The sequence below is a fragment of the Chiloscyllium plagiosum genome, chromosome 28, assembly GCF_004010195.1.
Source record: "Chiloscyllium plagiosum isolate BGI_BamShark_2017 chromosome 28, ASM401019v2, whole genome shotgun sequence".
NCBI lineage: Eukaryota > Metazoa > Chordata > Chondrichthyes > Orectolobiformes > Hemiscylliidae > Chiloscyllium > Chiloscyllium plagiosum.
Window position 1 is genome coordinate 25098519 of NC_057737.1, and position 16788 is coordinate 25115306.

General features: G+C 42.6%; 1 protein-coding gene across 1 annotated transcript in view; it reads right to left on the minus strand.

Annotated features, from left to right (window-relative positions):
• Positions 1-15049, minus strand: part of si:ch1073-145m9.1 — a 43984-nt gene extending 28935 nt beyond the window's left edge. Inside the window, exon 1 of the mRNA XM_043718529.1 lies at positions 14021-15049. Within this exon, the coding sequence (XP_043574464.1) occupies positions 14021-14060 (40 nt within the window). The 5' untranslated portion in view covers positions 14061-15049. The remainder of the gene's footprint in view (positions 1-14020) is intronic.
• Between the last annotated feature and the right edge of the window lie 1739 nt (positions 15050-16788).

The window sequence follows — 16788 nt, forward strand, 5'->3', positions numbered from 1 at the left end:
GGATCTGACGGCGGAGGTGCAGGATGTGGACGAGATGCGTTGGAGGGCATCTTGAACCACGTGGGAAGGGAAATTGCGGTCTCTAAAGAAGGAGGCCATCTAGTGTGTTCTGTGGTGGAACTGGTCCTCCTGGGAGCAGATATGGTGGAGGCGGAGGAATTGGAAATACGGGATGGCATTTTTGCAGGAGGTGGGGTGGGAAGAGATGTAATCCAGGTAGCTGTGGGAGTCGGTGCGTTTGAAAAAAAAATGTCGGTGTCAAGTCAATCGTCGTTAATGGAGATGGAGAGGTCCAGGAAGGGAAGGGAGGTGTCAGAGATAGTCCAGGTAAATTTAAGGTCAGGGTAGAATGTGTTGGTGAAGTTGATGAATCGCTCAACCTCCTCATGGGAGCACGAGGTGGCACCAATGCAGTCATCAATGTAGCGGAGGAAGAGGTGGGGAGTGGTGCCGGTGTAACTACGGAAGATGGACTGTTCTCCGTAGCCAACAAAGAGACAAGCATAGCTGGAGCCCATACAGGTGCCCATGGCTACCCATTTGGTCTGGAGGAAGTGGGAGGATTCAAAGGAGAAATTGTTAGGGGTGAGGACTAGTTCGGCCAAACGAATGAGTATATCGGTGGAAGGGTACTGTTGGGGACATTGGGAGAGGAAGAAGCGGAGGGCTTGGAGGCCCTAGTCATGGCGGATGGAGGTGTAGAGGGATTGGATATCCATGGTGAAGATGAGGCGTTGGGGGCCAGGGAAACGAAAGTCTTGGAGGAGGTGGAGGGCATGGGTAGTGTCTCGAACATAGGTGGGGAGTTCCTGGACTAGGGGGGGATAGGACAGTGTCGAGGTAGGTAGAGGTAAGTTCAGTGGGGCAGGTGCATGAACTTGGGTCGGCCAGGGTGGTCAGGCTTGTGGATCTTGGGAAGGAGGTAGAACCGGGCAGTCGGGATTCCCGGACTATGAGGTTAGAAGCTGTGAGTGGGAGATCTCCTGAGGTGATGAGGTTCTGTATGGTCTGGGAGATGATGGTTCGGTGATGGGGGGTGGGGTCATGGTCGAGGGGACAGTAGGAAGTGGTGTCCTAGAGTTGGCGTCTGGCTTCAGCGATGTAGAGGTCAGTGCGCCAGACTACCACTGCACCCACCACTGCTGGCTTGATGGTGAGGTTGGAATTGGAGCAGAAAGAGTGGAGGGCAGCACGTGTGAGGGCGAGAGGTTGGAGTGGGGGAGGGAGGTAGACAGGTTGAGGCGGTTAATGTCCCGACAGCAGTTGGAAATGAAGAGGGTGTCTGGCACGGGGTGTCCAGGTCGATGGAGTGTGTTGGAGGCGGGCAAAGGGGTCCTCGGAAGATGGGCAGGAGTCCTGATTGTAAAAGCAAGCTCGGAGGCAGAGGCGGCAGAAGAAGCCTCAATCTCAAAGGAGACCACTGATTGACATTGACATTGATTAGGTGTGACAACGAAGTCTAAAACAAAAGAACTTCAAAAAAAGGGAGAGATGAGTTTTGGAACCGGTAGGGGGAGATCTGTATCGATGGGCGGTCTCCACCTGAACCAATCTGGAACCATTGTTCAAGTGAAAAGGATAAATAGGGTGGTCACTAGGACTTTAAACTAATGAGTCAGGGGAAGAGAAAGAGAAAATGATAGGAAGGATGATGGCAAATAGAAAGATAAGCAGCAGGTTAGCATGTGTGCAGGAGGGTTTAATTATAAGGCAGACTATGAAAGAAGTAAAAAAGGAAGAATAATTCAGGAGATATCATTAGAAAAGTTGGAAATCATGAGGGTAAGAAAACTAGCATAAGGTCACTTTACCTAAATGCTCGCAGCATTTGTAATAAGGTTGATGAGTTAGTAGCCACTAAATCATATGATTTGTGCCATTACAGAGACATGGTTACAGGCTGGTCACAACTGGGAGTTAAATATCCAGCGGTATCAGACCACTCGGAAGGACAGACAGGAAGGTAAGAGAGGTGGTGTTGCTTTGATATTCAAGGACGACATCACAGCAGTGCTGACAGATGATATAGGTTTGGAGAATACGTTTGAATCCATTTGGGTAGAAATTAGAAATTCTAAGTAAAAGCCACAGATAGGTGTAGTCTATAGGCCACTAAATAATAACATCATATTGGAGTTGGCAATAAACAAAGAAATAACAAATGCCTGTAAAAATGGAATGGCAATTAGCATGGGGAATTTTAATCTACATGTCAATTGGTCAAACCAGCTCAGTCAGGGTAGCCTTGAGGTGGAGTCATTGAGTGTATCTACAATAGTTTTTGTGAACAGCATATAGTGAAACTGTCAAGGCAGCAAGCTATGCTAGATCTGGTCCTGTGTAATGAGACAGGAATAATTAATGACCTCATAGTTAGGGATCCTCTTGGAAGGAGTGATCACAGTATGGTTGGATTTAGGATACAGATGGAGAGTGTGAAGCTAAGATCCAATACCAGGGTCTTCTGCTTAAACAAGGGAGACTACAATAGACTTGGCTAAAATAGGCTGGAAACAAAGACTTTATGATGAGATAATTGACGAGCAGTGGAGGACTTCCAAAGAAATTTTTCAAATTGCTCAGCAAAAGTACATTCCAGTGAAAGGAAGGACTGTAAAAAAAGGGGTAATCTGCCATAGGTGTCTAAGGAAATAAGGGAGGCTATCAAATTGAAAGAGATGGCATACAATATGGCCAAGAACAGTAAAAAACAGGAAGACTGGGAAAACTTTCAAGGTCAACAGTAAGCCACAAAAAAGCTATAAAGAAAAGTAAAATAGAACATGAGAAAGAACAAGCACAGAACATAAAGACAGATTGCAAAAGTTTCTATAAATAGATAAAATGAAAAAGAGTGGCTAAAGTAAACATTGGTCCTTTACAGGATGAGGTGGCATTTAGTTATGGGATATGATGAAATGGCCGAGGCACTGAACAGGCATTTTTATAGGTCTTCACAGTGGAGGACACTAATAACATGTCTGTAATTGACAAAGAGATGAAAGTAGGTGAGGACCTGAAAACAATCATTATTACAGAAGAGGTAGTGTTGGGCAACCTAATGGAGCTAAGCATAGTCAAGTCTCCTGGTCCTGATGGAATGCATCCCAGGGTACTAAAAGAGATGGCGGGAGAAATAGCAAGTGCATTTGTGGTAATTTTTCAAAATTTGCTGGACTTTGGGGCAGTTTCAGCAGATTGGAGAACAGCAAACATGTGATCACTTAAAAAAGGGAGGTAGGCTAAAGATGGGGAATTATAGACTGCTTTGCTTAACCTCTGTACTGGGGAAGATGCTTGAGTCTATTATCAAGGAAGAAACAGCAAGGCAAGGCATCTAGATAGAAATTGTCCCATTGGGTAGACACAGCGTGGGTTCATGAAGGGCAGGTTATGTTTAAGACATCTTTTGGAATTCTATGAAGACGTAATGAGCAAGGTGGACAATGGGGACCCAGTGGATGAGTTGTATCTTGATTTCCAAAAGGCCTTTGAAAAGGTGCCACATAAGAGGCTGCTGCAAAAGATAAAGATGCACACCATTATGGATAAAGTATTAGCATGGACAGAGGATTGGTTGACTAACAGGAAGCAAAGATTGGGGATAAATGAGTGCTATTCTGGTTTGCAATCAGTTACTAGTGGTGTGCCTGAGGGCTAAGTGTTGGGATCGTAATTATTCACAATTTATATGGATGATTTGGAGTTGGGGACTGCGTGTAGGGTGTCATCCGCATACTTTAACACAAAGATGAGTTACAAAGTGTACAGAAGACTATGAAACTTTGCAGAGGTACACAGATACTTTAAGTAAATGGGCAAAGATCTGGCAGATGGAAAACAACGTTAGTAAATGTGACGTCATCCATTTTGGTAGGAGTAACAGTAAAAAGGATTATTATTTGAATGGTAAAAGTTTGCAGCATGCTGCTACGTAGAGGACCCTGGGTGTCCTTGTGCATGAATCACAGAGGGTTGGTCTGCTGGTACAATAAGTAATTAGGAAGACAAATGGAATGTTGACCTTCATTTCTAAAGGGATTGAATTTAAAAGCAGCTGTACAGGGTGCTGGTGAGGCCACACTTGGAGTATTGTGTGCAGTTTTGGTCTCCTTACTTGAGAAAGGATGTACTGGCACTACAGGTATTGCAGAGGAGGTTCACTAGGTTAATTCCAGAGTTGAGGGGATTGAGGAAAGACTGAGTAGACTGGGATTATATTCATTGGAATTTAGAAGAATGAGGGGTGATCTTATAGAAACATTTAAAATTATGAAGGTAGATTAGATTAGATTAGATTATTTACAGTGTGGAAACAGGCCCTTCGGCCCAACAAGTCCACACTGACCCGCCAAAGCATAACCCACCCAGACCCATTCCCCTCCATTTACCCCTTCATCTAACACTATGGGCAATTTAGCATGGCCAATTCACCTAACCTGCACATTTTTTTTTGGACTGTGGGAGGAAACCGGAGCACCCGGAGGAAACCCACACAGACACGGGGAGAATGTGCAAACTCCACACAGAGAGTCGCCTGAGGCGGGAATTGAACCCCGGTCTCTGGCACTGTGAGGCAGCAATGCTAACCACTGTGCCACCGTGCTGCCCGTGCGGCCCAGGGAAGCATATGTCACGTATGGACAAAATAGATCAAGTAAATCCTTAGAAAAGCATAAAGGCAGTAGGAGTATACTTAAGAGAGAAATCAGGAGGGCAAAAAGGGGACATGAGATAGCTTTGGCAAACAATGTTAATGAGAATCCGAAGGGTTTTTACAAATACATTAAGGACAAAAGGGTATCTAGGGAGAAAATAGGGCCCCTCAAAGATCAGCAAGGCAGCCTTTGTATGGAGCCGCAGGAGATTGGAGAAGTTACTGATGCAAAATATTCATTTAGTATTTACTGTGGAAAAGGACATGGAAGATATAGAATGTATGGAAATAGATCAGGAGAAAGTGCTGGATGTGTTGAAACGCATAAAAGTGTGTAAATCCCCAGGACCTGATCAGGTGTACCCTTGAACGCTGTGGGAAGCTAGGGAAGTATTTGCTGGGCACCTTGAGGAGATATTTTTATCATCGATAGCCACAGGTGAGGTGCCAGAAGACTGGAGGTTGGCTAATGTGGTGCCACTGTTTAAGAAGGGTGGTAAGGACAAGCCAGGGAACTATAGACCAGTGAGGCTGATGTCGATGGTGGGCATGTTTTTGGAGGGAATCCTGAGGGACAGGATATACATGTATTTGGAAAGGCAAGGATTGATTAGGGATAGTGAGCGTGGCTTTGTGCGTGGGAAATCATGTCTCACAAACTTGATTGAGTTTTTTGAAGTAACAAAAAGGATTGAAGAGAGCAGAGCAGTAGACGTGATCTCCATTGACTTCAGTAAGGTGTTTGACAAGTTTCCCCATGGGAGACTAGTTAGCAAGGTTAGATCTCATGGAATACAGGGAGAACTAGGCGTTTATATACACAGTTGGCTCAAAGGTTGAAGATAGAGGGTGGTGGTGGAAGGTTGTTTTTCAGACTAGAGGCCTGTGACCAGTGGTGTGCCACAAGGATCGATGCTGGGTCCACTACTTTTCGTCATTTATATAAATGATATGGATGTGAGCATAAGAGGTATAGATAGTAAGTTTGCAGATGAGACCAAATTTGAAGGGGTAGCAGACAGCAAAGAAGGTTACTTCAGATTACAGCAGGATCTTGATCAGATGGGCCAATGGGCTGAGAAGTGGCAGATGGAGTTTAATTCAGATAAATGCGAGGTGCTGCATTTTGGGAAAGCAAATCTTAGAAGGACTTATACACAATGGTAAGGTCGCAGGGAGTGTTGCTGAACAAAGACCTTGGAGTGCAGGTTCATAGCTCCTTGAAAGTGGAGTCGCAGGTAGATAGGATAGTGAAGGCGGCGTTTGGTATACTTTCCTTTATTGGTCAGAGTATTAAGTACAGGAGTTGGGAGGTTATGTTGCGGCTATACAGGACATTGGTTAGATCACTGTTGGAATATTGCGTGCAATTCTGGTCTCCTTCCTATCAGAAAGATGTTGTGAAATTTGAAAGGGTTCAGAAAAGATTTAGAAGGATGTTGCCAGGGTTGGGGGATTTGAGATATAGGGAGAGGCTGAAAAGGCTGGGCTGTTTTCCCTGGAGCATCAGAGGCTGAGGGATGACCTTATAGAGGTTCATAAAATCATGAGGGGCGTGGATAGGCTAAATAGACAACGTCTTTTCCGTGGAGTGGGGGAGTCCGGAACAAGAGGGCACAGGTTTAGGGTGAGAGGAGAAAAATTTAAAAGAGACCTAAGGGGCAATTTTTTCACACAGAGGGTGGTGCGTGTGTGGAATGAGCTGCCAGAGGAAGTGGTGGAGGCTAGTACAATTGCAACATTTAAAAGGCACCTGAGTGGGTATATGAATAGGAAGGGTTTGGATGGATATGGGCCAGGTGCTGGCAAGTAGGAGTGGATTGGGTTGGGATATCTGGTTGGCATGGACGAGTTGGACCAAAGAGTCTGTTTCCCTGCTGTACATCTCTATGACTCTATCATAAGGTAGAAGTAGAGAGAATGTCTCCACTGGCAGGTGAAACTAGGACAAGAGGACAGAGCCTCAAAATTAGAGAGCAGATTTAGGACTGAATTGAGAAGGAACTTCTTCACCTAGAGGGTTGTAAATCGATGGAAATCCTTGCCCAGTGAAATAGTTGATGCTTCAGTTTTTAAAGCTAAGCTAGTTTTTTTGAACAATAAAGGAATTAAGGGACGGTGACAGCACGGGTAAGTGGAACTAAGTTGATGAAAAGATCAGCCATGATCTTATCAAATGGCGGAGCTGGCTCGAAGGGCCAGGTGGCCTATTCCTGCTTTTAGTCCTTATGTTCTTATGTCCTGCAAACTGAACTGACTAGTCACATACTGTGAAGGTGATAACAGAACACAGCAGTATGGGCAAGAGAAATGTTGGTGTTTTCCCTTTTCAAGAATCATGCTGAAGCCAATCATCATATATGGCACCTTGGAGAGGCTGTGTATGTACGTAGCTTAGTGGGAATGTTTGTCACTGCTGAGAAAACCCTAGTTGACCTCTGAGCAGAGGAGGAAATCTCTTTCTCTCTGCTGGAAATCGAAAAGCAAGCAAAATTATAATCAAAAGGAAAATGGACAAAAGCCTTTCAGCTTACCTGCAAAACCGAGCATTATGAAATCAACAATTCACCTGCCGACATCAAGACTTCCAGTATCAATGTAGCAGTTACAATGAATCTACTCTTCAAATAACCCAGAGACTGGTATATTTATCTTTTTTAAACTTTTACACATGTTTGGACTCAATTTTCATTTCTAAAAACTGTGCATTATTATTTCTTATGTTTAGTAATGAAAAAATTCACTCAACTCAAGGAAACCTGGTAAAATTGACTCATTATAAATTCACTTGGTCTGGTAGAAAGGATTCCTTCAATCGTGGATGCCACTTTTAAAATTATCTTTGTAATGGCCACCTGTTGGGGTGAGTGAATACAGAAGGGGAGCCCATTAATTCTCTTCCTCTGTGATCTTGATAATTTAGAATATCCATCCAGAAAAACAATTTGGGGAATCTCGCCAAGGTCATAACACTGGAGCAACACTTGACAAACAGCATGATTGTGATTGTCACAGATTGAATATTGCAACCCAAGATATTATTGAATGAATTACTCATGGCAATATCCTCAGCCAAATCAGCTTCATCTGATTCAAAAATGAATCTTCCTCCATTAAGTGGGGATTGGTGCCGCTTGTTCATGATTCTGAAGTTCAATCGTAGAACCTCAAATAATGAAATCCTTATCCAACAGAAGACAGACCCTGACAATATCAGAGATTAGATTGTCAGAAGCCAGCTAATATTTGAGCCTGAAGAGTACCAGGTAACAACCAACTCCAACATGAGGAAATACAACCACTCTTTCCAATCTTCAACAGCATTACCATAGGCATAAAACCCACCATCAAAATCCTAATACTAACCTTAACAGAACTGGAGAACTCACATTAACATACTTGGAAAAACAAAGAGAAGCTGGATTTTCTACAAAACAGTCTCAATTCCTGGCCTTTCAAAGCCATTTACAACTCTCAAATCAGGAATAGTGTGGAATACCCACTACTTGTCTGCATATATGCAGTTATAACAAAATACAGAAAGCTCAGACCATCCAGAACATAGTTCTTCACTGTATCAGTACTCCTCCCACTGAACTTCATTCACATCCTCAAAAATCAACTGAGACAGCAAGGAGGCCAACTGACATTGGATAACTTCCTAAATGGCACAATCAGTCGCATGCTCCTGTTCTTCTACTACAGCCCTACACATTTTTTTCCCATCAGATAGCTAATGAATTATGTAATTGGCTTCTTTTGAGTTAATGCTTTCCAAACACAATTATTCCACAGGCCAAAGCAAAACACTACAAAACCTTTTGTTTAAAATGAAATTAAAATTCATTGACAAGAATCCAAACAACATATGTAGTGCCTTTAATGTAATGAAGTGACTAGAGACACTACACAGAAGCATTACAAAATAAAATCACACCAAGCAACATATTTGATCAGATGACCAAAACCTTCGTCAAAGAGGTAAATTCTAAAAGGGACTTTCATTGAAGAAGAAAAAACAGAAGGGTGCAGGGAGCTTATTCCAGAGGGTAACTAAAATTAGAGACAGCAATGGAAACTCGAATTGAAGGAACACAGATTATTATGACATGGCGGTGAATCCTTCTGTTAATGATGCCAAACACTCAGAAAAGCTCACTCTGCCTCATAAGCTGTTTAAATATGAATGACAGAACTACCAAATTTCACTATTTTAAAGAAAACAACATTAATTTATTCAACTCTAACATTAAACAACAACTACTCACAACTCAAAGCCCCATTTATCTTAACTGTTATTACCTGCCTCCACCTCTGTATCAATAGGCTGTTCCAATAAACAGTTATTAAAATTACATCAACTTAATTTCAAAACCATAAGCAGCTGTCATCTCCGGTGTCTTTCTTTTTTTGGCTGAAGATCTTCCTGGGTCTTTTTTCTTTTACTGCAAAGATGTTTCATATGAAATGGTACCTTTGATAGAGTGTTTCGATGGCAGTTTGCCTGCTTTTTTATACTCCAGCATCGGTCATCACATTGGTTCGATGTTGGCAAAATAATAAATTCAAACTCAATTGTATTTTTGTATCCTGGGGCATAATTTAAACTGATTGGTTCAATTTGAATTGTTGTCAAAACAGCAACCAACTCAGGTATCCATTTCACAGCCAAACTTACATATTTTCAATTTTCCAGTACACTCAGATTGCTCACTAGTCAAATGACAGGTGCTTGTAAGCTCTCCACTCAAAACAGCATTCACTCTCTTAAAGGTACAGTACACACCTTTAACTTCATAACAAGATGCCTTCAGGGGTTGTGATGCTGGAGGTGAGAGATAGCGACAGAGAAGAGCAAGATGATTTTAATGAGACTTAAAATCAAAATGCTCGACTAGACGCCATTGAGGTCATTGAGCAGGAGGGTAATTGAGGAATAGGATTTGGTGCAAATTAAGACATAAGCAGAGTTTTGGATGGCCTCAAATTTACAAAGGGCATAATTTGGGAAGCTAGTCCAGGTGCATTGGAATGGAGTCATATTGGGATAACAGTAAGAGAAACTTTTCAGCAGCCGATGAGTGGGGAAAGAGATAAAGTTGGACGATGTTCTAAAGATGGAAATAGTTGGTCTTAGCAATGGTAGGAACGTGAAATCAGAACATATGGTTGTATGCAATAGCAAGGTTGTAAACAGATTGGCTTAATCTCAAACCAGTGAGAGGGAGATTGTCACTAGAGAACAGGAGTTTGCAGCATATTGCAAAACTGGAGAAGGTCAAGGATGGACTACTGGGAGAGGTTCCAGAGGTAAAGGAGCAGGAACATGAAGAGAAGCAATTGCAAGCGATTCTTTGGCTGTGATTAGATAGGAATGGGACCTGATGAGAGCAGTCCTATGCCAGGGGACATCAGTGGAGGAGGATGGTGTGGTCAATCATTTCAAATGCTGCTGATAGGTACAGCAAGTTCAGAAGCCTTGTTACTATCACGTACGACCTCAATAAGAACTGTTTCAGTACATGCTGGGGCTAAAACAACTGACTGGAGGGTTCAAACATGGAGTTCTAAAGATGGAAAAGGAGTTAAGAAATGAAAACACACTCAAAAACTTGATAAAGGAAGGCACACTTGGATTTGGTGCAAAGGCACCGAGATCAAAATTTTATTTTGAGGAGAGGACAACAACAGCAAATGTAAAACGAGAGCAGGGCAACACTTGAAAGGAGAACATTTTTTTAAAAAAGTTTACATTATCACCAAAAACAGCAACCAGGAAGGCCAGTTAGGTGACTGAACTTTATCACTAAACTGCCAATCTCTTGTCTTCACTTCCTCCTTCTAAGCACACATTTTAACAGCAGCTTTGAAAATAACAGAATCTGATGTTAGGCAGGAAGCACAGACCAAAATGTCCGAGATCCACACTTTTTTTCACCTGAAAACCAGTAGCAGAATTCTACTTCATGCCCCTAGGAAAGAAGAAATCTGCTAGGGATCTCCCATCAGACTGCTGAGAGGTGCATGTGCACTCATGTTGAGCTCAGTTTTAAAGCACAGCATGGAACATAATTTGCTATTGTCCCTCCCTATTTTAACTTCCACCTGTGTCAAATACTTCCGAATTTACTGTGAACAGGTTTTTCTTGCTTGATAGTGACTAACCAATTCTAAAAAGACTTGAACACAAATTTTCTATAAGACGACCAACAACATATTCATGCACATTTTAATATAGTTGTTATAAAGTCATAGAGATGTACAGCATAAAAACAGACCCTTCAGTCCAACCTGTCCATGCCGACCAGATATCCCAGCCCAAACTAGTCCAACCTGTCAGCACCCAGCCCATATCCCTCCAAATCCTTCCTATTCATATACCCATCCAAATGCCCCTTAAATGTTGCAACTGTACCAGCCTCCACCACTTCCTCTGGCAGCTCATTCCATACACGTACCACCCTCTGCGTGAAAGAGTTGCCCCTTAGGTCTCTTTTATATCTTTCCCCTCTCACCCTAAACCTATGCCCTCTAGGTCTGGACTCCCCCACCCCAGGGAAAAGACTTTGCCTATTTATCCTATTCATGCTCCTTATAATTTTGTAAACCTCTATAAAATCACCCCTCAGTCTCTGACACTCCAGGGAAAACAGACCCAATCTGTTCAGCCTCTCCCTGTAGCACAAATCCTCCAACCCTGGTAACATCCTTCTAAATCTTTTCTGAACCCTTTCAAGTTTCACAACATCTTTCTGATAGAAAGGAGACCAGAATTGCACGCAATATTCCAACAATGGCCTGACCAATGTCCTGTACAGCCGCAACATGAACTCCCAACTCCTGTACTCAATACTCTGACCAATAAAGGAAAGCATTCACTATCCTATCTACCTGCGACTCTACTTTCAAGGAGATATGAACCTGCATTCCAAGGTCTCTTTGTTCAGCAACACTCCCTAGGACTTTAACATTAAGTGTACAAGTCCAGCTAAGATTTGCTTTCCCAAAATGCAGCACCTCGCATTTATGTGAATTAAACTTCATCTGTCACTTCTCAGCCTATCTGGTCCAGATCCTGTTGTAATCTGAGGTAACCCTCTTCGCTGTCCACTACACCTCCAATTTTGGTGTCATCTGCAAACTTACTAACTGTACCTCTTATGCTTGCATCCAAATCATTTATGTAAATGACAAAAAGGAGAGGATCCAGCACCAATCCTTCTGGCACTCCACTGGTCACAGGCCTCCAGTCTGAAAAACAACCCTTGCTAATCAGTCTTCCATGGGGAACCTTGTCGAACGCCTTACTGAAGTCCATATAGATCACCTCTACTGCTCTGCCCTCATCAATCTTCTTTGTTACCTCTTCAAAAAACTCAATCAAGTTTGTGAGACATGATTCCCCACGCACAAAGCCATGTTGACTATCCCGAATCAGTCCTTGCCTTTCCAAGTACATGTACATCCTGTCCCTCAGGATTCCCTCCAACAACTTGCCCACCACTGAGGTCAGGCTCACCGGTCTATAGTTCCCTGGCTTGTCTTTACTGCCCTTCTTAAACAGTGGCACCGCGTTTGCCAACATCTAGTCTTCCGACACCTCACCTGTGACTATCGATGATACAAATATCTCACCAAGAGATCCAGCAATCACTTTTCTAGCTTCCCATAGAGTTCAGGTCTGGGGATTTATCCACCTTTAACGATTTCAAGACATCCAGCACTTCCTCCTCTATAATCTGGACATTTTGCAAGATGTCACCATCTATTTCCCTACAGTCTATATCTTCCATATCCTTTTCCACAGTAAATACTGATACAAAATATTCATTTAGTATCTCCCCCATTTCCTGTGGCTCCACACAAAGGCCGCCTTTCTGATCTTTGAGAGCCCTTTTCTCTCCCTAGTTACCCTTTTGTCCTTAATGTATTTGTAAAAACCCTTTGGATTCTCCTTAATTCTATTTGCCAAAGCTATTCTCATGTCCCCGTTTTGCCCTCCTGATTTCCCTCTTAAGTATACTCCTACTTCCTTTGTACTCTTCTAAGAATTAACTCGATCTATCCTGTCTATACCTTACATATGCTTCCTTCTTTTTCTTAACTAAATCCTCAATTTCTTTAGCCATCCAGCATTCCCTATACCTACCAGCCTTCCCTTTCACCCTGACAGGAATATACTTTCTCTGGATTCTTGTTATCTCATTTCTGAAGGCTTCCCATTTTCCAGCTGTCCCTTTACCTGCGAACATCTGCCTCCAATCAGCTTTCGAAAGTTCTTGCCTAAATAGCGTCAAAATTGGCCTTTCTCCAATATAGGACTTCAACTTTTAGTCCTGGTCTATCCTTTTCCATCACTATTTTAAAACAAATAGAATTATGGTCGCTGGCCCCAAAGTGCTCCCCCACTGACACCGAGTCACCTGTTTGATAGCAAAATGTTTTTCACAATATTAATATTTTGCTCCTCATTGAATCACTTACACTTGCAGGACTTTTGTAAAACCTGTGTGTTAACACTTAAACCTGAACCCTCAGGGGTAGGCAATGGCCGAGTGGTTTTATTGCTAGACTTTTAATCGAGAGAGGTTAATCCAATAATAACCTGGAAATTAGAGCCTAATGATGACCATGAAACCACTGCCACTTGTCCGGAAAAACCCATCTGGTTCACTAATATCCTTTAGTAAATCTTTACCTGGTCAGGCCTACAAGACTCCAGACTCTCAGTTACTATTAACTCATAACTGCCCTCTGGCTATTTAAGGGTGATCTCTCCAGTCTGGAGGCTTCCGGCCTCTATTCCTGATGAAGGGCTTTTGCCCGAAACGTCAATTTTCCTGCTCCTCAGATGCTGCCTGACCTGCTGTGCTTTTCCAACACTACTCTGATCTAAAGTCTGGTTTTCAGCATCTGCAGTCCTCACTTTTATCTAATAAATGCTACTCCAGTCCACATTCCATAAATAATTATAAAAAAGCTCCTCCATTAAATCAAATACTTTGCGAGAAGTAACATTTCAATGCAGGTCCTAAAAAAGTCATTTCTCAAAGTGAAAACATATGCCAGTTTAAAAAAAAAGATCCTAAATATTCTGGTGTTTGCCAATGGAACAAGTGGGGCATTAGTAAAGCACATACTCACATTTCTATCAGTATCTTAGTACCGGGTAAAGAATTTCAACATGCAAGCGCTATGAACTGCAAACAGGAGCAAAATACAACGCACAAAATATAAATCGCTTCTACCGCCCGACAAAAGTACATCAATCACATGTTTTAAAGCAGATTCAGATCTCGCCTTGCATCTCTGTTCACCCCGACATCAAACCAAAACATCATAAAATCCGGAAAAGCTACTCACCAATAATGTTAGGCACAAAAAGCAAGATTTTCAAGCCCATCTTGTAGATCTGTGCACCACGAAAGGAAACACTAATAACACAGCCTCCGCCCCCAACAAAAGATTTTAAATGCAGGTGTAAATTCGGATGATAATCCCGCAGCGGCTTCAATCACCTACTCATGTATTCATCAAACTGCAGTTCACTTGCGACTACCGTCAATCTTCACTGTTTCCTTCCTAAACTGAAATAATTTGTGAGTCAGTGCCTTTCGCAACCTCTGGGCAACTCACTTCTCCACAAAATTATAAAGACAAATAACCAGGCAGCATGTAATCAGTGCAGCGATCAAAGACGCGTCCCTCAAACTAAACACCCAAATAAATTTGCACCGGCGGCTCGATAATTTAATTCCTCGGGAGGAGGTGGAGCTGGAATTTCATGCGTCTTCCTCGCTGGAGCTGCCTAAGACCGTCACTTCCTCTATCTGCAAGATTTTCTAGAACCTGGAAATGCATTTTATTAATATTTTATGTCCAGAAAATAGTTTGCCGCCTTCTTGCCATTGCGACACAATATTTCTTGTGTTTTCTTTGTAGATTTTAATTCACAGTTCACATGTTCTTTTGTTTAGAGATTTAAATTGGTGAAAATAACATACTCGCAATAAAATAATTGAATAAATTGTATCACTCCATGGGGTCGCCTCGTGCATTTCTTTCCGCAGGCAAGGAAGAAAATTTCAGGAGTATGAGACTTGGAAAAAAAACGTATTCAGCGCTGTTACTTTTGATGGAGAAATTCTCAATCAGGTCAAGTCATCTGATTTGTAATGTTTGAGACTATTTTCCCCAGACAAATTATTTGTCATGGGCTTGGTTCTGTCTGGGGAAACTGCATTCGCAGAAAGTTCGAAGACCAAGGCCCTCCTGCCTTTCGGTTTGACCCAATTTGCTATTTTCAGCACAAGCTCAATAAATGATTTGTTATATTTATTTATTTTGTTGGGGGCGGAGGCTGTGTTAAACTTTTGCCATTCGAAGTCTCTTGGAGTCAAAGGAGTCTTGTGGAGCTTAAACTGTAAATGCTGAATGTTCTTGACTGCTGAAGAATTCCTAGACTGGGAGGGAACATTCCTGTCTAGCAATTGTTCTGTGGTGTCCATTCATCCATTGTCATAACGTCTACTTGGTCTCTCCAAAATACCATGCCAAGGGGCATACTTGCCTGCAGCATATGAGATAGACAACATTGGCAGAGTCACAAATACCTGCCGTGATGGGTGGTGTCCCCACATGCAATAGTAGTATCTATGTTGACACTCTGATACGTCTTGCAGTGGTTGCCATGACAGGGTTGTGTGGCGTTGTGGTTGATATTATCCAGAAGGCTGGGCAGTTTGCTGAAAACAATGGTCTCTTTAAGGTTTGGCAGTTGGTTATAAGCAAGAAGTGGAGGTATAGGGAAGATCGTGGCAAGGTGCTTATCCTCATCGATAATGTGGTGCAGGCTGCAAAGAACATGTCATAGTTTCTCCACTCCCAGAAGTACTGAAGGCAAAGGTACTCTATCGGTCATATCCCATGTCTGTCTAATGAGGAGTTTCTAGCTGTCACATGTCAGAACTGGTAATCAATGAGTTGAACACCGTATCCTGCCCTTATGAGGGCATCCATCAACACCTTAAGGTGTCCATCACGTTCCTCCTCATCTGAACAGATCCTGTTTGTGTGTAGGGTTTATCCATAGGGGATGGCTGTTTTAATATGTTTAGGATGGAAGCTAGAGAAGTGCAGGATCATGAGGTATCCATGGGCTTGTGGTAGAGTGAGGTACTGAGGTGCCCATCCTTGATGGAGATGCGTGTATCAAAGAATGAGACAGATTCCAAAGAGTAGTCCAGAGTAAATCCGATGGTGGGATGAAACTTGTTGATATCACTGTGTAGTTGTTTCAGTGACTCCTTGCCATGGGTCCAGAGGAAAAAAATGTTGTCAATGTATTTGGTATATAGTGTTGGTCGGAGATCCTGTGCAGCAAAGACGTCTTGTTCGAACTTGTGCATGAAAATGTTGGCATATTGGGGTGCAAATTTGGTCCCCATGCTGTCCATATGCTTGGATAAAGAACTGTTGACAAAAGGTGAAGATGTTGTGGTCAAGGATGAAGCAGATGAGTTGTAGGACGGTGCCTGGAGATTGGCAGCTATTGGTATTGAGTACTGAGGGTTGAAGAGTGTGTTGTCATTGTGTGGGTAGCTGGTATAGAGTGCTGAAACATCCATTATAACGAAGAATGCTCCTGGTTCAACTGGTCCATGGGTGCTGAGTTTCTGTGAGAAATCTGTAGTGTCATAACAGAAGCTGGGGGTCAATGGGTTTCAAGAAGCCCTTGACGTGGCCAAAGAGGTTCTCATACAGGATTCCATTGCCTGATACAATGGGACGTCCAGGTATGTTGGCTTTGTGTATCTTCAGATGGCAGTACAAGTTCTGTATGCAAGAAGTATGTGGGATGAGAGTGCGTAGCGTACTCTGAAAGACTACATCAAAAGTCTTAATCAATTTGTATAGGTCACAGGTGTGTTCTTTGGTTGGCTCGGTCAGTAGTTGCCTGTCGTGTTCCTGGTTGTTCAGTTATCGGTACACATCCTTGCAGTAGTTCATTCTATTCTGAATTATGATGGTTCCTCTTTTGACTGCTGGTTTGATGACAATGTTGCGATTAGTTTTGATAGTGTTGTGTTCTGATTGGGTGATGTTTTGCTTGACTTTGTGGGTGTGGCTGA